General features: G+C 29.3%; 1 protein-coding gene and 2 long non-coding RNA genes across 3 annotated transcripts; 1 reads left to right on the forward strand and 2 right to left on the reverse strand.

The window, feature by feature from the left end:
- Positions 1 to 713: 713 nt before the first annotated feature.
- Positions 714 to 3102, reverse strand: LOC107947659 (uncharacterized). Its single transcript, XR_001697209.2, has 3 exons — positions 2845 to 3102; positions 2606 to 2692; positions 714 to 990 (listed from the first exon to the last, which is right to left on the reverse strand). It is a non-coding gene; the product is annotated as an uncharacterized lncRNA (long non-coding RNA).
- A 9637-nt stretch (positions 3103 to 12739) lies between these two features.
- LOC121224331 (uncharacterized) lies at positions 12740 to 14904 on the forward strand. Its single transcript, XR_005921950.1, has 2 exons — positions 12740 to 12811; positions 14631 to 14904. It is a non-coding gene; the product is annotated as an uncharacterized lncRNA (long non-coding RNA).
- A 4766-nt stretch (positions 14905 to 19670) lies between these two features.
- LOC107947660 (uncharacterized) lies at positions 19671 to 21052 on the reverse strand. Its single transcript, XM_016882242.2, has 4 exons — positions 20456 to 21052; positions 20234 to 20368; positions 20014 to 20142; positions 19671 to 19908 (listed from the first exon to the last, which is right to left on the reverse strand). Exons 1-4 carry the CDS (start codon positions 20858 to 20860, stop codon positions 19810 to 19812), a joined length of 768 nt encoding a protein of 255 aa, XP_016737731.2. The 5' UTR covers positions 20861 to 21052; the 3' UTR covers positions 19671 to 19809.
- Between the last annotated feature and the right edge of the window lie 6015 nt (positions 21053 to 27067).

Consider the following 27067-nt stretch of genomic DNA (forward strand, 5'->3'; position numbering starts at 1 on the left):
ATGAATAGTTTTAGGTATTCTGTCAAAAAGAACATATATGATCAGAATTTATAATAAAATTGTTTCCTTCTACGTCTCACAAGTTTAATTTTATGCAGTATATATTTGAATAATTTGAAATCCTTCATATGAAAGTTGCGGAATTCTTATTATCCAAATCCGTGAAGGTAAAGATTAGGTACTGGTCTTGGCCCCTTAAAATTGGTAGATTATTTATTTAATTCTTTAATTTTTTATAAAATTATACATTGACATAATGATAAAATTATACTTTGACCTTCTCAATAATTTATAATTTATCTTTAATCTCTTAAAGTAATTTTCTTGCTTCGTCCAAAGAATCTAAATATTTGATTTTGAATGTTAATCCAATTATATTTTCATAGAGATAAACTACACCAAAACAGACTTTTAGCGGCGTTTTTTTAGGCTTTTAGCGGTGCTTTTTAGCGCCACTAAAAGTATTTGGAAGCGCCGCAAAAAAAGCTGTTATAGACAACGTCGCTAATGTTTAAGATCATGTTCTTTAGCGGCGCTTTTACAAAAACGCTGCTAAAGGTCATGTTCTTTAGCAGCGTTTTTCCCACAAACGCCGCCATTGTTTGGTGACCTTTAGCGGCGCTTTTTCTAAAAACGCTACTAATTTTGGGATTTTTGTAAAATAAAATTTTTCATATTTTCAACCCTCCTATAGCAACAAATCAAAAGCAACCCAATCTAAACCAGCCAAAAGCAATAAATCTATATAATATTTCAAATTAAACAAATAAAATAATATTAATATCAATAAATCAAATATAAATCATATTATTTTTACAAAAATGTTAAAAGTTAAAATGATAAAAATATTTATACAATACACTATGACGGCGGATGTTGCGACTGCTGAAACATCTTCATCATATTCTAAAGTTGCTGTTGGAGTTCGTCGTACTTTCTGCTCTGCTCTGCTTCCCTCGTTACAGCCTCTACGCGTCCCACCATTTTTAACTGAAAAATGGTATATTATAATATAAGAATTTGAAAAATAAATCAATTATAAGTCAACACGCATGTAAATTAAATGTAAAATTACTTTAAACTTCTGTAGGATAGGTGTAATCGGAACATTCGAAGATCCAATTCCTGTCTATTGTTCACTATTTGTTTCTGCGGAGTTTGGAGCATTTTGAACAATGCTTAGATCTCGCATTTTTCTTCTAGGCATTTTATCTAGTGAACAACAGACATGATTTAAATCTAAAACATCATAATTTTTAGTGTGTTGATTTTACTAATTCAATCGAAACGACATTTATTTTTTACATCGCTTTTTATTAATATATTTGTTAAAGATTTTTCCCACATCGCATATACATAAGAATTTAATACTATTCAATTAATTTCAAACTATAACAAAAATAACTAGGGAAAATACAGTAAAAAAATAAATTACAAGGGTAATTTTGAATCTGTATATTAAAAAAATTTAATTGAAAACAATAAAATTCTAAGAATGCATAAAACTAATAATGTAAGCACTTGCTATGTATTTTACTAGTTGGTCGTATGAAATTAAAGAAAAGAATAATGAAATTAAAGAAAAGAAAAGAATAATGTAAGCACTTGCTATACGTATTCCATAACTCATAACCTGGAAGCAACTGCACTTTTTAAGTTATGTGAACAATGCAAAATCTTTGTTGGATTCATGAATCAAAATCACCATGCAAAATCACCATGCAAAATCCTTTTTTTTTCTTTCCTTTTTGGCAGAATATTGATTACCAAACAAAAAAAAACAAGTTAACGTCAGAGAATCATTAAAATATAATTAAATTAAAAACTGAGATTGCTCAAAGTTCATTGCCTCTCAAGCTTTGATAATTTCGAGTTTCTTTCTAATGAGCTACAGCTTCTAAAAATGGATAAGATATCCTTTAAAATCGTTGCCTTCAAGCTTCCAACTGGACAACATTGTTGCAGTATATATCTTGCCATATAGTCGCATTGAACAACTTTGGAAGGGAAATATAGTAAAAACTAATTCATCTTATCCCTGTCTTTTAGCTTAATTTAAGATGAATGGTTAAAATTTTATTAAGATTAAAAATTAGCAACAAAAATTAGTTTACTTAGTTTCTCTTTTCTACCTAAATTATTATTGTTTTCAGCAGCCCCTGTACAAGTTAAAAGTGTTCAACCTCAAAGGCACTAAAAATCTAATCAAGACACCTACAGTTTTTGAACAACTTTGGAAGGGAAATATAATAAAATCTAATTTGTTATTGTTTTGAGCAACTACAGTTTTTGGTAGAGCTTGACTTAAGTGAAACTCCCATTCGGAAGACCACCATATTGCATTCTTCAACTTAAAAACCACAAAGTTTTGTATTTCAATGGGCGCAAGGGAGCATCATCTAAGTTACGAATGAATCTAACTCCCTTATTGAAGTTAAACCAAACAGCAAAGACAGAACCCATGCATATACACATACAAATTTAGGCATTTTTAAAACAGTTAGGCAACAAGGAAAAATAAAGAATAACCATCGAAAAAAATCCCTAATATTGACAGAAACAAAACCCTAAATGCTTCTCCCACAATCGACAGAAAAAGGCATACCTGGGATCGGAATTTCGCAGCTTTGAATGCTCGATTCGACCCGTCCTTCGGTTCAGTTGTAGCTGGACTTCTCCTCTGCTTCTTTCTCTTTGTATTTCATGCGTATCCACATACAAATAGCAGCATTTTAAAACAGTTCAGTAGAAATGAAAAAAGAAGAATAACGACCGGGAAAAATCCAAATTTTGACAGAACAAGAACCCTAAATGTAGATCGACAATCGATAGAAAAATGGTTACCTGGGATACAAATTTCGCAGCTTTGATAGATGGAATCAACCCTTGCTTCGGTTCTGAGTTCTCCCCTGGAACTTTTTCTTTGTATTTTTTCCCCTTTCGATTCAAGCTTTCCTCTGCGTTTTTTGAATTCCCAAATTTCCTTCCTTTTCAGACAGTAAACGCAATAAGGCAAGTTAAAACTGATAAGTTTAATACCGTGTAAAGAAACGGCGCCGTTTAGAGAAATTTTAAGAGATAATTGCGGCGTTTTAGGGAAAAACGCCGCTATTTCTTCTGATGTTTGCGGCGTTTAAATAAAAAACGACACCAAAAAATAAAGTACTGAACACAAAATAGTGCCGTTTTATTAAACTTTAATGCATATTTCCGACGTTTCGAGCAAAAACGCCAGTATAAATTCATGTCATGAAGCAAAACGGGAACGTTTTGCGGAACATTAATTCAATCTTGCGGCGTTTTCTTAAAAAACGTCACTACAAGATTTTATTTTAGTAGAGAAACAGCGCCGTATTGGCAAACATTAATTCACTCTTGCGGCGTTTTATTAAAAAACGCCACTATAAGATTTTATTCCAATAGAGAAACGGCGCCGAATTGGCAAACATTAATTCACTCTTGCGGCGTTTTCTTAAAAAACGCCACTATAATATTTTATTCCACTAGAGAAACGGTGCCACTTTGCCAAATTTTAATAAATCCTTGCGGCGTTTTCACTAAAAACACCACAAAAAAAATCGTTCCTCTAGATAAACGGTGCCGTTTTGACAAATTTTAAAACATAATAATGGCATTTTCCGTAAAAATGCCACTAAAAAATTAAACTCCTCAACTGAAATGACGGCGTATATAAAAATTTGAATACATATTTTGCGGCGTTTTTAGTCATAAACGCAGCTAATGTTACCTTTTCTGGCGTTTACAGAAGAAACACCACTAATAAATCACATTCTTGTAATGAAACGACAACGTTTTAGAAAATTATAATACATGTTAGCGGTGTTTTTGCTATAAACGCCGCCAAACCTCTCATATTTTACAATTTTTTATATTCAAATTATTGTATATTGCATATCAATTTCAAATTAATAATCTTTACAATTAATAATCTTTACAATTATATAAGAACTTATTTAATATATAAATTAAAAATACTAATTAATCTAAATCTTAAACCCTAACTCGACCCCAAATCTCTAATCCCTAACCCCTAAACCATAACCCAACCCTAAATGTAACACCCCCTAACCCCGAACCATCGCCGGAACAGGGTTATGAGGCATTACCGGACATATCAGACAGTTTACAAAAAGAATTCTTAAATAACTAACAAACATATTGAAATAAAATCATAAAATCATATGTTTATTTACCAATTGACTTCATCTCTTTTTTTTATTATTATTATAAATTTTATAAAAATTTCGGCAACATTTCTGCTTATATTTACATAGAACCCCCTGCAATTAAAACCATATCTTTTCCAAAATATAATCAAATCAACCAATTCATTCCACATTCACATTTTCTATTCTAATTACTTCTAATCAAACTCAATCAACATAATATCAATTTAAAATTTAACAAGGTAATAAATAAATCAAAATAGATAAACTTCTTTCATAATAATTCATAAACTTTTAATACTAACATTTTTTTAACCATTTATATTAAAACATAACAACCTTTATACACATCCTATGTACATGCCACATTACCCAAAAGAAAATATACATCACCAAAGTTATGCTGAAGTCGGGATTAATCTGGATGCTGAACCGGGACCTTTGACTTCTATCGACCTGCGCACAGAAACAACCGTACGCTGAGTATTTCATACTCAGTGGTATTACCATAATTCAAATTATAACAATAATAAACATGTAATGCATAATTCGTATATACAATTTAAATTCAATATTTCAACAATAGCAATTTATCAACCAATATCGTATATCCACAATTTGAGTTTGAATAAATCATGAACCTTAGGTTCATTTCTCAATCTCATTTCACATTTCAATTCACAATTCAACTTTTTCATATCATTTCAATAGCTCGTTTGACCAACTCATTCGGTTTATCATTTCATCATTTACCCTATTAACAAAACTCGAACTTTGGTGGATACACGGATCCAACCAAACACACCAGAATGGCACCCAGTGCCTCATCGGATAGTTCGAAGTAATAGTTGACACCCAGTGTCTCATCGGCAAAGCCGAAGAAAGCTGGTACCCAGTACCTCATCGAATCTATCCGAAGAAATATAGTGACACCCAGTGTCTCATCGACTCGAGGTCGAAGTATCCCTGAACTCTTCCAATCCTATGGCATGCCAACTATATCCGACTCAGCCCGACTAGTTAATAGGGTATTTAAATCACATATATTCTCAATTCAATCACAATTTCTCACATTTTCAATTCAATCATTTTTCCACCTTTCAATCAATAATTATTTCACAACTTCACACATTTTCACAACTCAATACATTTCCATACAATTTAATACCATTCACAATTCGATTCAAATTCATTTCCCGCTTTCAATCAACAAACAATTCAAATATTATTTCATATCAACTATTCAATTTAATTCCCACTCATAATAATAATAATAATAATAATAATAATAATAATAATAATAATAATAATAATACTAATATTAATACTTACCTCACATTTCATTTACTAGACACATAAATTAAAATTTAACATTTAAAAATAAATAATTTGAATTATAGTAATACAAACCGTTATTCTCCCGTTTTAGTCCTCGATAACTTTCTCCTTTCCTTTTGACGCCGATGCCTCGGGTTCAAATTAAATTTCAAGCTTCAAAAACCCTATTTTCCCTATTTTCTTCTTTTTCTTCTTTCTCCCCTGTTTCGTCTCTTCTATTATGTTTCTTTTCTTTCTTTTGTTCCTTCTATTTTTTTATTTTAACTTACTTTACTTTATTTCCTTTATTTTATTTCTTTTATGTTTAATTAATTATTATTTATAAAATATCTATTTTAATAACAAATATAATTAATACATTTGTACCATATCACAACCTTACATTTGTCTTAATCTAACTACTTCATCAAAAAAAATCTTTTAATATAATAATTTTAATTAATAAATATCTTTTACTTAAATTTTAAGTAAATAAATAAATGTAATACACTTGTATTTTATTTTTACCACACACTTGGCAAAATCATAATTTATTATTACCTAAAAAATCTTATACTAATTATTTCATTATTAAATATCTTTTAATTTAATAATAACTAATAACTAATAATGAATAATAAATATCTTATACTTAATTAATAAGCAAATTAAATCTACAAACTACAAATATATACATATTTTAATTACACATGCATTATTTTATCACCATCCATTTGTCTACTAATTACTTTATTTAATAATAATAATATAAAACCATAATAATGTTTAATAATTATACTAATTATATACATATAATATCTATATATAACCTAAATAAATTTTGGATTTTAATGCAGATATGCCGCCTCATTTCATATAAATGGCTTAACTGCCATTTTAGCCCTTTTTATTTTTTTATTTTAATCTATAATTAGACTTTCACTTCTATTGCAATTTAATCCTTTTTGCTAATTACTCATAATTAAGCTAAATTCACTTATCTAAAACCTAATTAAACACACAACTAGTCTAGTAAGTATTTCTAATAATTATTTTCGAACTCAATTTACTAGGACGGAGGCCCGATATTATACTTTTCCGATGCCCATGAATTTTGGGTCATTACACTAAATCCCTAACTCAGCCCCTAACCCCTAAACTTTATTTAATATATAAATTAAAAATACTAATTAATCTAAACCCTAAACCATAACCCGACCCAAACCCCTAAACCCCTAAACCTTATTTAATATATAAATTAAAAAACACTAGTTAGTCTAAACCATAAACCATAACCCAACCCCAAATCCTTAACCGGGCCCCTAACCCTTAACCCTTAACCCATAACCCCTAAAACTTATTTAATATATAAATTAAAAAATACTAATTAATTTAAACCCTAAACTATAACCCGACCCCAAATCCCTAATCCCAACCTTTAACCCTAACATCTAAACCTTATTTAATATATAAATTAAAAAACACTAATTAATCTAAACCCTAAATCATAACCGACCCCAAATCCCCAACCCGACCCTTAACCCCTAACCCATAAACCTTATTTAATATATAAATTAAAAACACTAATTAATCTAAATCCTAAACCATAACCCAATCCCGAATCCCTAACCCCTAAACCTTATTTAATATATAAATTAAAAACGCTAATTAATCTAAATCCTAAACCATAACCTGACCCCAAATCCCTAACCCCTAACATTTAACCGTATATTAAACCCTAAACTATAATGATAATTAATTAAATATTTTAAAATTAATACTATCGTATCTTTTACAATTATATATGAAATTATTTAATGTATAAATTAAAAATCAATTAGTCATGTACTCAAAAAAATTTAAATTTATTTTAAAATATAATAGTATTTTAATTTTTCCATTTTTAACAAATATTTTTCTATGTTTTTTATTTGAAATTATTTCTAGTCTCATTATTTCAAAATTATCTATTTTTAACAAATATTCAATTAAAAATAAATTGAATTGTAATTAATATAAATAAACAAATTAAATAGTAAATAGACAGATAAAATGTTTTTGCAGCGCTTTTTCACAAACGCCGCTAAATCCTCGAGCATTAGCGGCACTTTTCAAAAACGCCGCTAAAGCCCCGAAAGGTCAAATGTCGTTAGGCTTAGGTTTTTTGTGGCATTTTTTTGGAAAAACGCCGCTGATGCTCATTTCTAGCGGCACTTTCAAGAAAGCGTCGCTAATGCTCGATCTTTAGCGGCGTTTTATGTAAAACGCCTCTAATGCTCTCTTTTTAGCGGCGTTTTTTATTCAAACACCACTAAAGATGCCGCTAAAAGCCAGTTTTGGTGTAGTGTGTGATTGTTTTTATACAAAACTAAAATATACCCTTTGCTATGCTTGAGGAAATTGGATTAAGACTTTAAACAATATTTAGAATAATATTAATAAATAAAAATATAATATCAACATTTAAGTAAATTTATTTAGATTTAACATGTCATTATGATAAATTCATACGAAATGTAATTGAGCACATAAAAAAATAATTATACGCAATATAAAAATAGCAAGAACACAACATAAGTATATCAACGTGTTAATATCCATATTAAATAAGTTATTAACATGTAATGTTTTTGTACAAATATAATATTTTAATCACATAAAATATAATACAAAAGGGACTCAGTTTAACTCAACATTGCAAAAAAAGAAAAAGAAAAAGAAAAAAGAAATCATATTAATCAAATAATACTTTTGGATACAATCAATGTTAATTATAGAGGTAAATATCAATTTTACACATTAACTTAGATTTATCGTGTAATATCATATGTGAACTTTAATTTATTTCAATTATACATTTAACTTTTATTTTGATTCACTTATAAATATTTAAAATTAAACAAATTCAATAATTTTCATGTTAGGTAAATAAAAAGTAAACCTAAAATGATATACTATATCGAGTATAGTGTTAATGATTTGTAAAAATTAAATTAAATTTAATATTAATGTACCACATTGCATAAAATTAAAGTTTATGTATGGAATTAAATATTAAATCATATATTTCATGTACCCTATTTATGATAATTTGTATTTTAATTTATACAAATAATCTTTCAAATTTAACCCACCTTTAATTTAATGATATTGAAATGTGTCTAATAACCAAAGCCTTTCAAAAAAAAAATTTTTTTTTGCTACTATGACATTTTTATTGTTAAAATGATCTTTTTTACATATATTTATGTGTGATTAAAACTGTTATGGTATTTACCTCTACTTAGACCAGCACAGTTTCCACACTAACCCATAACCATGCCAGCATGTATAGGTCGTTGATATGCAGTTCGCTTGCATGGGTTCGCATCACTATGCAGGCAAACCTCCATTTAAGAAACAGGTGTTGACCCTATACGTGTTGACCTGTATGAAGACCTACTTAATCTTAGTATATCAAACCATGAAACCGTAACATATAAATAGAAAATTGGCTTTAATGAGTACACAAAAAATAAACCCTTTCAATTCTAAAGAAAGGAGATGACTTTCAAAGATAGTTATAGTTGGTAACAAGTAGTCGTATTGCTGTATACGGAGAAGGCTCTTCTTGTTTTAGAATGAAAGGACTTTTGTTTGAAATAGTTGACAGTGATATTTCCTAGTGGTGAATGATATACAGTATTGGCATTGAATAACATGCAAGACAATGGCGAATAGCAAGTTTTAACAAAGAAACTTTACATCCCAAAGCAAATCAGCAGTTGTGTTTGGTTCACAGCTCAAATTGATAGCAGGAAAGGTTTGTAGTGAGACATGAAAATGGAAGTTGGTAAGAGACCCCACCCTCACCAACACCACTTTTGAATCTTTTGACATATATAAAAGAGAATTTATGGGATTCTTCCACTCTGCAATATACTATTAGTTTCACTTCCCAACCATTACCAGTACCTAGCTAGGGTCTCTCTAGCATTTGACTACTTTTTTAGCGACATTCCCCTTGTAGCATGAATCTCTCTCCTTACCTTCTATTTGCTGTTTTAGTCATAGAAAAGCAAACCAAAGCGAAAGCGAATCTTGTGTACGAGTATACGTTTAATATGAGTATATTTTCATTAGAAAAAACTTTCTTCATCATCAAGTCATGAAAAAGGCAAATCTGAGAAATTTCCCTCTTCATTTTCTTGAAAAATTATTGAGTTTATTAAGCAACCAGGACTAGGTAGCATTATAACACATCACCCAACAAAAGGAATACACAAGACAAAAGCAAAGTGGTAAAGTAGGGTTCTGATTCTATATAGCAAAGAAAAAACAGGAAATAAACATCACTTCAGTCAAGGTAAAAAAGGGAAGTAATATTATAAAACAAATGATTAAAAACACCATCACCCAAGAGCCAACATCTTCCATTTGTAGGGGAGACATCAAGAGACTGTAACAGTACTGTTTAAACACTTTAATAGGCAGTAAAGTGGGGAGAAATCACCCAAAGATGCCATTGTTTGAGTTCCATACTAATTACAGCAACAATGGCAGGTAGTTTTGGTTTAAGCCTTTAATATCTTTACTTTTTTATATAAACTACACTGGTAGTCTCAACTATCGGTAAGTTTTTTGTTTTAGTCACTCAACTATTCAATTCTGTCTTTTTTGGTCACTTGTAGTTGAAAGACTATTTCTAATGTGATAACTTTTAAAATTGATATAATAACAAATTTAATCCTCAACATTTATACATTGTGTCAATTTAGTATTGATTCTAAAAATTATTTCAAAGAAAAACAAAACCGGAAAAAGGATCAAATTAGACAATGCATAAATGTTGAGGGATAAAGTTACTATTATGCCAATATTTTAAAACCTACCAACTCATTTTCCTTTGGCTAATGATCGAAAAAGAAAAATCGAATAATTGGATGTCAATTATGTAATTTTTCATAATTAAATAATTAGGTTGACTAGTAAGGTAGTTTACCCTTATTTTATTTTTCTGCATATTTATGTTGTTTACCCAAAGTTACTTTCATTATCACAGGCATGAGATCTTGTAAAGTAAAATGAAAAGGGTTGGTCCATTCAACCAATCATATCCCATTCATGTGCATACTTATGATATGCTAATATATTTAATAGTTGTGGCAAATAAGTATATATGTAGCCAACAAAAGCCCTTTTCTGCATATTTAAGGCCGTTTGATTCTATTCACAGCATCCCAAAAGAAAGAAGTTCTTTTTGTGTGTGTAAAGTTTCTAATAAGTCTACAAACCAATCATCTAAATAACTATAGCCTGCAATGCAATGATATGATATTGAAGAAGTGGCTTTTAAGAATCTTTTTTTCCAATATTGAGTTGGTCAAAGTGTGCATGGAATCTTCTCCTTTTCAGTGCCTCTCTCCCTATATAAAAAATATATATTATTATGATTTTTTTTTTGGTGTTTTTCTCCCCCCATTAATGTGGGTGGTCTATCTGGTCTCTCATTCATTCCTGCAAGAAAATGTTTGATCATAAATCCTAAATGCTTGTCGTTCTCTAGTTGAGCAGGTGAAACTAAAGATCTTCAAGGGTATTAAAAGTCAGTAATAACTCAATGTACTTTTACAGGAAAGTAGAGATCTTCAGCTTTATTTTTAAGGGTAAATTACACTAGGAATTACTAAACTATTAATAAATCTCTTTTTTATCACCTAATTATAGAAAGTTATAAAATGGTCAGTCAATCTATTAGTAATTTTTTTCTCACCCAACTATGAAAAGTTATAAAATAGTCATCTAATTATCAATTTGGTCTTCTTTGATCACCGACAGGCTAATGATGGTAACTTTTAAAATCGGTATGATAGCAACATTAATCCTCAACATTTATAAATAATATCAATTTAATCTTGATTTTTTTTAAAAATTAACCCTAAACATTTACACATGGTAAAATGTTGTATTTTTTTTTTGCAATTTTGCTTTTCTTGGTAAGTTAATTTTAAAAAAATGAGAAAAGATGAAAATTATTATATTAGATTTTGGGGTGTTTCATATTTTTTGTACATTTTCAATCAAATTTAATTAATAAATTTATCTTTTTAATTTTTTAGGTGAAAGGATCACAAAGAGTTAGTTTGTTTTGGTTGTTAGCCTTTCTGTTAACGGCGGTTAACATACAATGTATTAGTATAAGTATATATGTAGCTCAGCAGAAAATGAAAAATCATGTAAAATTTCATTTTGACAATATTTCAAAGAATTAGTTTCTCATCTATTTTTAGATTCATTTCTTCTCTGTATTCTTTACCTTTTTCAAGTACTTCTTTCACAAAGAAAGCAAAACTATAAAAGAATACCTAATTACACCATGTGTAAATATTGAAGGTTAGATATTTTTAGAATCGAAGCTAAATTGACACAGTATATAAATGTTGAGGGTTAAAATTACTATTATGCCAATTTTAAAAATTGCCACCGGACCAAAAAAGAAATTTACTGATAATTGGATGATTACTAGTGTAATTTACCCTTATTTTTATCGAATTAGCAGCGCTATGGAAGAACCTTCATTGAAGTTCTAAGAAACAAGAAGCCATTGCCCTTTTGATGACTTTAAAAATAAGAAGATTATAGTTTAATTTCTAGCTTCTGATACAAGGAGCTGCAAGCTGCCATTGCCAACCAGTCTAATTCTCTTTGAATTCCCATTTTTCAAAATATAAAATGCAGAGGTATAAATTCCAGATATAACTATAAGCATTAGGTTAAAGTTCTTGAACTATAAATATCATTTACAGCCTTGAATTTCAATCATCAAAGGCTTTTCCACAGGCTAAATCATTATAGACCCTGGATTTGACTACACTAAATAGAGTTAAAAGCATGTGATAATATAAACTAATCCCTTGGACTTGGAAATTGCTTTGACTGTTCTTTCATTGGAAGATATTTTTAGGTTCTGGCTTTTTTTCTATTCAGGAAAATATATTTGCCTTTCTTTTTCCTTCTTAGGCTGTGTTTGATAGGGGAAAACCAATTCCGGAATTGGTTTTAGACATTTTCCAGTGTTTGATAGCAGGAAAATATTTTCCTTTTGTAAAACCAATTCCAAGACACGGGAAAACCTATTACAAAATTGGGGAAAATGTCTTACACCCTTCATTTCGGTAAGACATTTTCCATTTTCTCTCCAGCCTTCTAAAACCTTCATTCCTTCATTTCCTTCCCTTTCCAAACCCCCACAAGATCTGTCGACTGATTTTCCCCCATAATACGTTCTCTCCGACCACCATTTCCGTCAGATCTGTGGGAAATTTCAGGTAAGACATGCTGGGTTTGTATTTTCTGTTTCTGTGGGAAATTTTCTGTTTCAATGTCGAAAATGGTTTTATTTGGTTTTTTGAACTGCATGTGTAGTTAAACTGTTATTGGTTGTTTTTGTTGGATTGTTTGTGCTACATTGTTGGTTTTGACCTGTTCTTGTTTGCTTTGTGCTCCTACACGACATGATTATACACTCCTTTCCTTCTTCTTTCGGTTCGGTTTGCTTTACGCGCTGAACTGACCTTTCCTTACTGGTGTCCGGAAGGTGAGCTTCGAAAGAAAGATTGGAATTGAGATTGTATTTCGGGACAAAAGTTGCTGCTAGCGGCTGAAGCCCTAGCTTTTAGTAAGGTTATACCCGCTTTTGGAGGTGCGGTAAAGAAGCTACTCTTAGCTACAGGCTAGCAAGGGACATCGGTTTAAGCTCTCTCAATGGGTAGCTCATTTCATTGGCTACCTAGCTCATATGGAATAGGTCTCTGACTTGATCCTGTCTGCAGTCGTGGATCACCCAAATCACCCAAATCATTGTATAGGTGTGAATAATTCAATAAAGAAAGAATCCAATCTTGCTCTCACATACACTGGTATATATGCGAATCCTGCTACTCCAACTTTCGTTGTTATAGGAGATAGCTTCGGTTTTCTTTCTCTCTACTCTTTCTTTTCACTCCAGATCTATGGGATAGCTCGGATCATTGCTTTAGATCAAGTGCAGGCTCGTGGTTCGCCTGTTCGCTAATCTATAGCAGGGGGATGAACAATTTAGGAAAAAGACTTCCAAAGAGGTTCCTTCTCTCTATTAGCTTTAAGCATTGCATAATCTTTCTCCAACATCTTGGTCTTCCAACGAGCACGTCGGTTTTGGAACCAAATAGCCACTTGCCTTGGCTGTAACCCCAATTCTTCAGCTAACTTCACTTTTCTCTCTGGTTCTAACTTGTTTCCCACATCGAAATTCTTCTCTAAAGCCTTAACTTGATGCATAGATAAACGCCTTTTCTTCTCTGTTGCTTGACCACCTTCTTCTATGCTGTCTTCTTCATCTAAACCATCTAACATAGCCTGGAATCCCTTGCTGTAAATTTGGTGCTTCTTTGAACTCTTCTCCTCTGCATAATCAACTGAATTAAACACATCGAATTTGGGTTAAAGAAACATGAAATAAAGGTGGGAATTAAAGAAAAATAAATGAATAAAGGTTGTTTTTGAAAAACTACCTTTATAAATTATATATTAGAGTTTCATTTTTTATGTATTTTTCCTCCATTGGGTTAGTATGTTTTGACACTAAAATCAGTTTGAATTATATGTAGATACTGCTTACGGCTTTTGGCTTTTGGATATTTTATATAATAATTGCCTTTAAAAATAAGTTAATTCTTTTTAAAGAAACTAATCATAAATTATGAATAAGTATTTTTCTTTTTACTTCCATTCACACGAGCGAAGTTCACATGTTTTTAGCTCATAATTCTACAGAATATTGTTAATATGGTAATGAGAGCTGTTGAGGATGATTATTGTTAATATTATATCAGGAATTATGGATGAAATGTTGGAGTTTTTAATTAATACCGATATAAATTTAATTATTATAGAAGTGAAAAGATAAAAACATGTGATGTTGTCTTTAATTTATACAAGTTGGATGTAATTGTGTTAAAATAAACTGTTGAAGATGACCCAATTTTTGTATGTTTATTGATTTGGATTTTGATTATGTTTATTGATGATGGCAAGACTGATGTTGTCTTAGCTTCTATTTTTTATTGCTCCTAACGGTTCTAATTTCTTTGTATGCTTAACCTCCAGCTGTATAGTTCTTGCTGTCCTAGCCTCTACCTCAGCATTCGTACTCGTGTTGGTGGCCTTGGTCGATATTTTCATAAGAGGTTTGTGGTGTGCTTGATTTATGAGAAGCCTTCTAATATGCATTTGTGGTTGTTATAATTCGGTTCAAGTGAATTAAATGGTTGTTGGATGTGTTTGGGTATGGTTTATTATTGATTTACATTTTTTCTGTAATTTGTTGGGAAATGGCAGTGATGAGCTGTTATATTTATGATAAGACTGATATTTTTGTTAATTATGTCCGAAATTTTAACTGTATATATATCAATTGTAGCAGTGTACTTAAACATTATTTATTTTTTATAAAAAGTAATCAATTTATAATTTAAAAAATTATAAAAAATAGAAATAAAAAAATTTTATAACATTGTCAAATTTTTTTGTTTATATTGAAATAAAAAAGAAAACACACTTGATAGCAATTGAAGTATTTAAAACTCTTTTATATTTTAAAAAAAGATGCATCAACATTTATAGCTTTTGAGCAATATATTTTAAGTCATGGTAACTTTATAAAATCATGATCAATATATTTTAAGTCATGATAACTTTATAAAAACATATTATTAACTATGATCAATATATAACAAATACATGAAAGATATTTTAAGTCATGGTAACTTTAATACATGATCAATATATTTAAAACTCTTTATAAATACATGATCAATATATGTATGTATTGGTAACTTAATAATATATAACAAACTCTTGCACCAATTGAAGTATTGTATTAACTATGATCAATATTTAAGTGCTACTTTAAAAAATTTATTATTGGGCAATTATAATTAGCTTGATATGTATGTATGCACTTTTTTAGTCATGGTAACTTTATGTGATCTTATGAAAATCTTGCATCTTTTGTAGTAGTGATCATATATTTGTGTGGCATTATTTTGTGTAGATGGATCGTAATCAAAATCAAATGGCAATTGCCGGAGTTGTGGCTTCAGTTTTAGCGTTTGGGGCTCTTTGGATTAAAAAATTAGAAACTAGGAAGGAAATTGCTTCTCGCCCTCGTGTGAATCGAGATTATGAAAGAGAAAACTATATTAATAGTATTTTATATAGTGGTGACCAGCATTGCATTGATATAATAAGGATGAGACCGATCGCCTTTTTTAATTTATGTGATATTCTTAGTACGAATAATTTGTTACAATCGTCTAAATCTGTCGATATTAGGGAGCAAGTAGTTATATTTTTACATATAATTGGTCATAATGTAAGGTTTCGAGTGATTGGATCTAGATATTATAGATCAATTCAGACAGTTCACCATTACTTTAGGGTTGTATTGAGAGCTATTTTGAAATTGTATAGACTAGTTATTAGATTACCTGATGAGTCAACTCCTAGTGAAATTAGAAACAATCCAAGGTTTTATCCTTATTTTAAAGATTGTATTGGAGCATTAGATGGAACTCATATTCGTGCATCCGTTCCACTTAGCATGCAAGGAAGATTTCGTAGCCGTAAAGGGGGGATGACACAAAATGTATTGGCTGCCATTACATTTGATTTGAAATTTGCCTATGTTCTAGCTGGTTGGGAAGGTAGTGCACATGATTCTCGTATCTTAAGTGATGCACTTTCACGCCCAAGAGGATTAAGAATTCCAGAAGGTAATATTTATCACAAATAGTTCCAGTAAGCTCATGGTTTATCAGTATTATTTACGTATTGTAAAATTGTAGGTAAATATTATCTTGCTGATGCTGGATATGGCATCCAAATTGGATGTATTACCCCATATCGTGGTGTCCGATATCATTTAAAAGAGTTTGATGCTGAAGGGCCTGAAAATGCAAAGGAACTCTTTAATCTTCGACATTCATCATTACGGATCACTGTTGAACGTGTTTTTGGGATTTTGAAGAAACGGTTTCGTGTATTAGATGCTGAACCATTTTGGAAATTTCAAACTCAAGTAGATATAGTTTTGGCTTGTTGTATCATTCATAATCATATAATGGGAGTTGATCCTAGTGATTTACTTAATCAAGGATTATACGAGGAGTCTGAGTTTGATTCGATAATACAAACTCTCACGGAGCGAGAAGAAAGACAAGAAGCAAGAGAATGGTCTGCTAAGAGAGATGAGATTGCAGAAACTATGTGGACTGATTACATGGCTAGAAATATTAGGTAGATTTAGGGCTTAGGGTTATTATTTCTATGTTATGTATGTTTTAGACTGATGTTGTTTTTTTTTTTTGTAAATGTTGGTTGAATAATAACATTGTCAAATTTTAGATTGTTGGATTTTGATATATGTCTTGAATTGGTTAGATATTGATTATGTTTTAACATTGTTGGATATTGAATTGATTATTATGTTTTAAGCTTGTTGGAGATTGAAATTATTGACAATAACAATTATTTTATGTAGAATGGGTAAGGGCAACAAAGAAGGGACCTCCAAGCAATTCAGGTGGACAAAACTGATGGAACATGTTTTCCTTGAAATTCTAGCAGAGGAGGTTCGAAAAGGAAATAAGCCTTCTAATACTTTCAAATCAGTTTCTATTAATCGAGTTGCCGACGCCATTTCTTCTAGATTCCAAGTCCAATGTGATACGAAGCACGTGGAAAATCATTTGAGGACAGTAAAAAACCAGTGGCAGATTATATGCAAAATTCGAGGTGAAAGTGGTTTTGGATGGGATGATAACATGAAAATGATCACATGTGATAGAGCGACATACGATGCAACAGTGATGGTAATATATGTATATATATGTTAAGTATATTTCAATTGTTTTTTACTTGTTATTCTAATTGTGTATAATATCCAACAGGCACACAAGAAGTATGAACCTTTTTTGAATAAAAGCATTGATCATTATGATGAAATGGCTGTAGTTGTTGGCAAAGATATGGCAATAGGGAGTTTTGCCAGAACATTTGCTGACATAGATTTGGATGATGGTAATGAAGATTTAATGCCTGTAGACTACGACAATGAAGAGGCTGAAGAGATAAGAACAAATGTATCTTCATCTGGCACATCCAGACGTAAAAGAAAAAGTGGTCAAGAAAGTCTCGTTGATGAACAAATTAAATTTGTGGGTGAGCAACTTGGCGAAATTGCTAATGCTTTGAAACAATTTACTGCCGACAATACAGCACAGCTTTACGAACAAGTGATGTCGATGGAGGAAGAAGGATTTGATGATGACTTCTTGTGTTCTGTGTGTGATTATCTAGGGAGTCATGAATCAGAGGCCAAAATGTTTTTAGTTAAAAGTAAGAAGCATAGAAAAATTTGGCTTCAAAAATTTTCTCAACGTTGAAGATATTGATACTTTTATGTGGTGTAATATTATGCACTTCGACAATGTTGTTACTATGTGATGTACTACTAATTATGTATTTGGATAATATTATTTCTAGTACTCATTATGGTTTCGAAGCAATTTATAATTATTCAATATTCTTACTAGTACTCATTGTGGATAATATTTTTTCAATTTATAACGATCAATATTGTAGCTTATTATTGAGTATTATTATAAATAAATCATTGCAATATATGTAAAAACAATTTAAAATATAAAAATTTATTAATATATATTAATATATGTAAAAAACAACTTTTCCGGAAAATATTTTCAGGAAATCTGTCAAACAGCAGAAAATATTTTACACAGATTCAATCAAACACCAGAAAATATTTTCCAGTAAGTCATTTTACAGAAAAGTAAAACATTTTCCAGAAATCATTTTACGGAAAACATTTTACAGCCAATCAAACAGACCCTTAATTACTTTGTTTCCTTTCCTGTTTTAGCCATTAGTATTTCACTTTCTTTACTAAAAAATGGGTAAATTAGTTTATGTTCGTTGGATTAAAAAATAAATTGATCATTTCTGTTAAAAATTTTAACTATTTTTATTATTAAAAATTGGAGTAATTAACGGAATAATTAAATAGTTACACGCGGCATGCCACATGTACCTCATATTGACATATAGAGACTATTTTTTAACCATAAAAATGAATGATATTTTTAACAAAAATATCAGTTTACTTTTTGGTCTACAGTTTTTTAATAAAAGGAGACAAAAACAAAATCCAACTCATAATATAAGGACCATCATGATACTTTTACTTATTTTGTGATGTGCTCGAATCTTCATTCATGTTAGCACCTCAAAGATATAACATCCAATGGATTTAAAATTCGAAGTTTCACGTCTGGAATTTCTTCTTCTATCCTATACTGTTATGGATTTATATAAGGGAATTTTTATGTTGGTAAACAACCCTTTTTGTTTGTGTGAACAATTCAACATTCTGTGATGAACATTGAAGGGCATAAATATACATAGAAAAAGGAAGATACCATTTCTCTTTAACCAAACCTGTAGACAAAAAATGTAGCATAAACCCTCCTAAAAAAACCTACTGGCAAGTGACATTTTCCAATGAAGATTACCCTTTTTTGGTAACCGATCACTGGTAATTCTTTTTATATTAAAAAAGAGAAAAAACAAGTAAAGTTTGCAAGTTGCAGAACAGTTTCTGTATTGATTTTGATAGGAATTGGTAAAGATTAATCAAGTTCTCTTCAAGTTGTTATAAAATGTTCCATAATAAGCCTTAAAAAAATGCACCTTTAAACCAGAGGAACACATGGAATTTGAGACTTTTGATCAACATGTTCAATATTCTGGTTTTAAATTCTAACACAATTTACTTGAGCAAGTTCATTAATTAAACAGATTTTCAACCACCAACATATGTTTGACCCCTTTTTTTTTATCTTCCAAATTTTTTAAAGTAATGGATCCAATCCAACAAGTGAAGATGCTTGACATGATCATTAAATATACACATATATTATTCAAACCTTTCAAAGTGTTATTGGTTATGGGCACTTCACATAAAATATGTTATCATATAATAATATTAAACATGAATTATTAAGTTTTTAAGATATTAATTTCGGGCATTGGGGATGAAAATGCTTTTGATGATATGTAAAAGTATTTCAAACTCAATATAATGGCTGCAGTTATTCACACTAATTAGAAATTACAATTATTTCTTACTCTAAAAAGGCAGCCATGGCGATTTTCCTAAAGATACTAGATGGCTAAAAAAACTACACTAAGGTTTTTTCCCACACTATCAGAAGTAGCCATGGTGGTATTGAAATTGATTTTGACAGAAACTGTTCATAAAATCTCCTCTTGCTAGTGTTTCATCATCTTCAACCTCATGCAATACCTGCAAAATGAAGCAATAAAAAAAAGAGATATTTACATTTTACATGCACTTTTAGTATCCAAAATATATTAAGTAAAAATCGTTTTAATGGTGTATTAAAAGTACCCATAAATCATCTTCCTCTTCATCTCTGGTTGAACATGCAGCTTTGGGAATCTCAATAGCTTCATCGTTGCGTGCGAATCTGCCACGTATACGAGGACGGCTGTCGGCTAGTGTTTTGCGGCATGCATACTTTAACATCAAACATAAAACCAAACCATGTTTAGAATGTTTTTTAAAACACAATGGATCCAATTAATGTGGTCTCTAAATAAATCAAAACCTTAATTGTTTTGTTGAAGTTCCTTTGATTGCGCTTTGCTCTGTACTTGGAAATCCTTTCTTGTCTCTCTTCTGGGTTGTAACGTCCTACTTTAAAGGGTGTTTGTGCTTCCTCATATGACTTTTGGTTCATATTCTAAAGCCAAAGGAACAAAACAAGAATTGATCCCCATTAGGAAAAAAAACAGAGCAAGAAACAGGGGGACAAAACAAAGTAACAAACCTCTAAATCTCCATTGCAGGTGTTTTGGGGCATGCTCAAAGCTTGGCCTTGAAAATTCTCTGACGCCATGAGAGGATCGAAACAAGGTTGAAATGAAAAGTTTCTTCGCAAGTACTTTGTTACCACTTGACATTCTTCATTTTTAAGTTCAAAGCCATTCAAGTTGTTGCAACTTTCTTCATACCCCTGTTCTAAATTCGGACCAAATGACAAACAAGACTGGAACTGGGTTCCAAGTAATTGGTTTTGGCAAGTGGGTTGATGATCAACAACTGGGTTTTCTTCTGGGGTTTGTTTATTGTTCAATAAAGCTTGAAGATTGTTATAATCTAATGAAGAACCGTTGAGAGGAAAGGAAGGAAGATCAAACAATGAGTGATAATCAATGGTATCAGTGGAAACCATTTCTTTACTGTAGAAACCAAAAACAGAACAAAGAGGAAAAATAAAGGAAAGTTTTGGGTTGGTTTTACTTATTTTTCTGTTCGGCCAAGAAACGGCCAGAATGCATAAGGTGACAAGGCTCAGGCACTGAGTTTGTTTATTAACGTCTTCGACATTATTACATGGAAGAACAAGACAAAGGGTCTCGGGTCTCGCCCTTCGAACAACAGCATTTATATGTGGGACTGGAGATGGAATATATGTATGTGTAGAATTTTGAGACGTTAATCTAGTATACGAACGAACCCTTTATTTGAACATGTTGGGAAACTAGACGTAAATGTGGCCCAAGTTGAAGCTATGTTTCGGGCAAAATGAGACTCAAGGTGTACCCTTGCCGAATGCCCCAAGGCCCAAACCATGTCGTCTAAGGCAGAAAATAGCTCCCTGCCTCCAAAATAATCCATTTGATGATAATCAGGTTATCAAAAGTTCGAAGACAAATATTTTAAGGAAAAATTACCATCAAGGTTACTAAAGTATCAGTAAGTTTATATTTTGATCACTCAACTTCAAAAAGTTATAAAATGATTATTGAATTATTCAAATGTTGTCATTTAAGTCACTGGATTGTTAAAATCGTTGTTGTATGACATTTTTTTGTTCATACCGCTTGCTCCAATCGAAAGATTTTCTTTCTTTTCTCTTTTACACTTTATTTTTTTTCATGAAACAACTTTGAGCGTCACGAATCAGCGAACCAAAATCCAACAGCTTTCTTCTTCGATCTCCAACTATAACTATCAAATTGATTTGGATATAAAATTTGTTCTTTTACTCGTCGATGGGTACTAGTCGTCGAATGATCCTTGGAGCTCACTACCTAAACTTTTACAAAAAAAAAAAAAAAACTTAACAACCCCGTGACTTAAATAAAAATTTTCAAATAGTTCAATGACTTGAATGAATTTTTTTAAATAGTTTAGTGATCATTTTGTAACTTTTTAAAATTAAGTGACTAAAATATAAAGTTACTAATAAATTTAATGACCTTTGAGTGTACAGTGACAATAACTTTAACTACCACTCCATACAAATCAAGACATCAAATATTATTACATCAACATCAAAAACTAGACATCTAGAGATTTGAACTCATGCCATCAACATCTTTTAAATATTTTTTTTTATCACTTCAACCTATGTTTACAAATTTTTTTATTTAATATTTTTATACGTTTCAAATTTATTACATAAATTGTCCATTCACATTATTTGTATATCTATACTTATTATTATTTAAGTGTGATTAAGATGATGTCACAGTCAACTCAACACCGACTCGATTAATAAAATTATTAAAATGATTTTACATACTTTAATTAAATTATACTATTATGAGGGTATTTTTCTCCTTTTTCTTATTTAAAAAAATTACAAATGTCGAGATTTGAACCATGCTATCAACATTTAAAAAATATTTTCTTTAACACTTCAACTGAAGTTATAATATAATATTTTTATATTTTTCAATTTTATTACACAAATTGTTTCGCGTACATTATTTATATATATACTATTATTTAAGTGTGTGATTGAGTTGATGGCAGAAGTCAACTCGACACTAACATGGCAATCCACGTGTATGTCCGGTAACAAAGTTAACACGTTAACCTTTCTATTCATTTTTAGGTGATTTGATAAACAATACAAAGTTAAAAAAAATGAAAATAAATAATTAAAAAGCTAAAATAAATTTTTTTATAAAGTTGGAGGGTTAAAAATTTAGACGTTAATTCTCAATACAAGGTTAAAATAACAACGAAATCATTCTAAATTTTAAATCATGATACTTTTGAAAGAATTCAGTTATTATTTATAAAACCTATGATAATATATAGATGTGAAAGATAAATTAAAGGTATCCGAATTCAAATACCCTATAAATCTTATTATATAAATCACGAATTTAAAATATAAATATGAAATTAATAAATTGTGCATATTAAATTTAAAATGTATAAAAATTTTAAAATTTTAAAATTTTAGTCGACTGGTAAATATTAAATATTATTAATTCAATTGGTGTAGGTTCAAATCTCATCGTATTCATTTTTTAATATTTACTGGTTTTTGTTAAATAAAAAGATTTAAGTGCCTTCAAATAATATAATTTATTTTAATTGTGGAAGGATATTTCTATAATCTTCCTAACCAAATTGATGTATGATAAATTCGTGATAGCAACTTATTACGAACTTAAATATAACTAGAAACTCTATCACATACGCGTTTGAAATTATTTAAAACACAAATGTATGTTTAAAATACTCTTGAATAATATAATTTACTTTAAATATGAAATGTCATTTTTTTTTAATTTCTTAATCGAGTTGGTGCCTGGTTGACTTGTGACACTAACTCAATCAACAATATTTATATGAATATATAAAAATTTAGAACGTAGATATTCTTATAAAAGTTTCAAATGAAAACTAAAAATTGTTTTAGTTTAAATGATAAATAAAAAAGTTTATATGCATCGATTCCCTTGTCCAAATCTCATTATCGAAATTTTTTTATTAATTTTATAAAAATATAAAAAAAACGAAAGCACCCGCATAATCATATAACTTACTTTGCAAATAAAAATATTTTTTAGTAATTCTCTAATTGAGTTGGAACCTGAATGATGGGTGAAACTAACTCAATAAAAGGCTTAATAAATAGTATAGATACAAATATATAAAAATTTAGAACACAAATGTACATGGTATAATGATTTATTTGGCCCTCAAACTTTACAAACAAAAAAAGTCATTTTAGCCTTTCATTTAAATTTTTGCCTCTTTTTGCCATTGAACTTGCATTGTTTGTCAAATCACCCCAAAATGGATGAGGAAGTTAATTTTTGTTAACTTTGCTGACATGACACACACGTGACTTGTCGCATTAGCAATTAGTTATTTTTTAAAAACTTTAAAATATTAAAAAAAATTATATCTTTGATAATCTTTTAAATATTTTTTTTTTATTTTTTAGAAAGAATTTTTATAATTTTTTAAAATTTTAAAAAAATCAATTAATTGTCATATGGAAATCCACATATATGCCACATCATCAAAGTTAACAATTCTTAACTTTTTCATTCATTTTGTGGTAATTTGACAAACAATACAAGTTTAAAGGCTAAAAAAAGCGAAAAAAATTAAATGAAGAGTTATTTTTTTTGTGTGTGAAATTGGACGGCTAAAAAAGCCATTATGCCAATATAGATATAAAAGTTTCGAATAAAAACTTAAAATTGACTTAGTTTAAATGGTAAATGAAAAAGTTTTATACACACGGTGTCGTTAGTTCAAATCTTATTATGAAATTTTTTTATTGATTTATAAAAATATGAAGAAAAAAAACCCTCATGTTCGTATAACTTACTTTGTAGTATATATATTTTTAATTTCCTAGCTAAGTTGAGACTCGGTTAATGGTGACACCAACTCATTAAAATGCTTAATAAATAGTAAGTATATACACACACAACTAATGGAGATAATAAATTTTGCATATTATAATAAAATGTATAAAATATATTAAAATGAAGTTTTGATTAAGTGGTAAATTTAATATTTTAATAATTTAATTAGTGTGGGTCCAAATCTCATCATACGCCTTTTTAAATTTTTTAAATGAAAAACTAAAATTACCTCGAATAATACTTTTTTTAATTACGAAAGAACATTTCTATAATTTATTGATTGAGCTGGTGACTCAGTTGAGAGTGCCACAAACTTAATATAACACTTAAAATAATAGTTTAGATTATGGAAGGACATTTTCATAAATTTCTGACCGAGTTGGTGACTCGGTTGAGGGTGACACCAACTTAGTAAAAACTTAAATAATAGTATATATACAAATATGCAATTAACGGGGGTAATAAAGTGTGTATAATAAAATTAAAATGTATAAAAAAGATCAAAATGAAGCTTTAGTGAGCGGTAAATTTTAAAATTTTACAATGTAATTTGCATGGGTTCAAATCTCACAATATGCATATTATTATTGTTTTTTTAATTTAAATTGTTAAAGTACTATCAAATAATATAATTTATTTTAATTAGAAAATCTCATATTTTTTAAAATTTTCTAACCGAATTGGTGCCAATATCACTCGTGACATCTACTTAATCATGGATCTTATTAATAGTATAGATAGATTTGAAGCCAAATTCCTTATTAAAAGGGTCTGATTACTTGATCCAATCAAATTTTTAATAAATGTTACTTCAAATAAATTGATGTTCAAATATGAACTATTATACACTCATGGTATGGGCAATAATTACAGTCCAACAAATTTGTTTCAAATGATTGTCATATGTCCATGATATAAGTAATAATTACAGTTTAAAAAACGAATTATATACGTTACGCATAGTTGGACTCAAACATATGCCTTACAGCATATAAGACATTGATGGTTGAAAATGCTAGGCATCCATGAGAAGTTTCTACTATGTAAACACGTTGAATTTTAACACAAAATAAAATCGTGAAAAGTACTGGAAGCTTCTATCGAAAGAGTAAGAAATTCTTCATGAGTTTTAATGCTACTAATTTTATATTATTTTCTTACGCGAAGAAAATTCGAGGAAGACAACCAAAAGGGAGGAAAACTTTGGAGGGATATATAGTTGAATAAATGATGTAAGACTTTAGGGCCGTCTATATTTTAAACGACAAATTGTAGTCTCAATGTTATTTATTTAATTATTTTAATATTTATTAAAAATTCAAATTGAAATATTTATCATGTTTTTGGTGAAATGAAACATTTAGGGGTTTTTACCCAGATATATTTTAAAAAAAATTAAATATTGTCAGCTAGATTAATTATCGAAATTATACGTTTTCTTTAATCGTGCCTATCTAAAAGGCGCGAGCCAATTTTTTATATTAAAATATTTTATTTTTTTCTTGTTTAATAAAATATTATTAATTTTTTTCCGAGATCAATATATAACCCAGGTATAGATACGAAATACAGGTTGAACCTATCTGACAGTGGCGACTAGTTGTGCCTAACTCAGAGGCGCAAATGGTGGGGCCCACTGCTACTTAATTACTTATGCCAACAATATGTTCATGTATAAAATAAATTCATGTACATGCATTTAACTTTGAACCTTGATATTTGTGGGTGTTAAATTTTTTAATTAAGATTTTAAATAATTTTAATAAAAACATTTGTCAATATCTTAATTCATACTTATGGTCAACCCTAAAAGTGCATTAAATGGAATTCGAAGATTCATATCCTATTTGTTATTGTAGATAAAAATATCCATATCCCTTATTTTTTTACACACGCAAAACTCTACTCTCATTGCTCAAAATAAGAATCTTAATTATGAGTTTTGGGAAACGCTTTTAATTGATACTATTAATGTATTATTATCAATTTTTTTAATTTTTTTAAGTTGCTGTTAAGTATTGGTACGTTAATAATTGATTTATATTCTTCAATATTTCTACAATCATTTTTTTATAAAAAAATTTTGAAGTATATAAATTTATGAAAAGAGTCAGTTATGATTAAACTTGGATAAATTGATACCCAAATTAATATAAAAATAAATAAATAAGTTAACAGCAACTATTAACATACCAATATTTAACAATAACTTAAAAAAATTAAATGAGCTTAAACATCATTTGTTCAAATTCATTTTCAAAATGAAATGATTTTTAATTTTTTTATAAACTTATATGTTAAACTCACTAAATACTAAACTAAACACAACAATTTATAACTTAATCCTAAATTACTAATAAATTAATTTTAAAATAATTACAAACACACAAATTTATAACATAATCCTAAAATACTAACAAATTAATTTTAAAATAATTATAAAAAGAAAAAAAATTACATTCATACAAAAAATTAATCCAAAACTATAAACACTGAACATAAATAATTTATAATTAATAATTAATAACAAAAAAAATCACAATATCTTAATTAAACTCTTTAAATTATAAACAAAATTTACTAAAATAATACATTACCTTTTTTTTCTTTCTTCTTCTTATTCTCCTTTCTCTCTTTTATTTTTCTCTTCTAGTGGATGGGGTTTGGGGGACCATGCTTATAAGATCCCCCATTTGCAACTTTTTTCCATTGAAGGGACTAGACACAGCAGCAGCATGATGCAACAACGGCTG

The sequence above is a fragment of the Gossypium hirsutum genome, chromosome D12, assembly GCF_007990345.1.
Source record: "Gossypium hirsutum isolate 1008001.06 chromosome D12, Gossypium_hirsutum_v2.1, whole genome shotgun sequence".
NCBI lineage: Eukaryota > Viridiplantae > Streptophyta > Magnoliopsida > Malvales > Malvaceae > Gossypium > Gossypium hirsutum.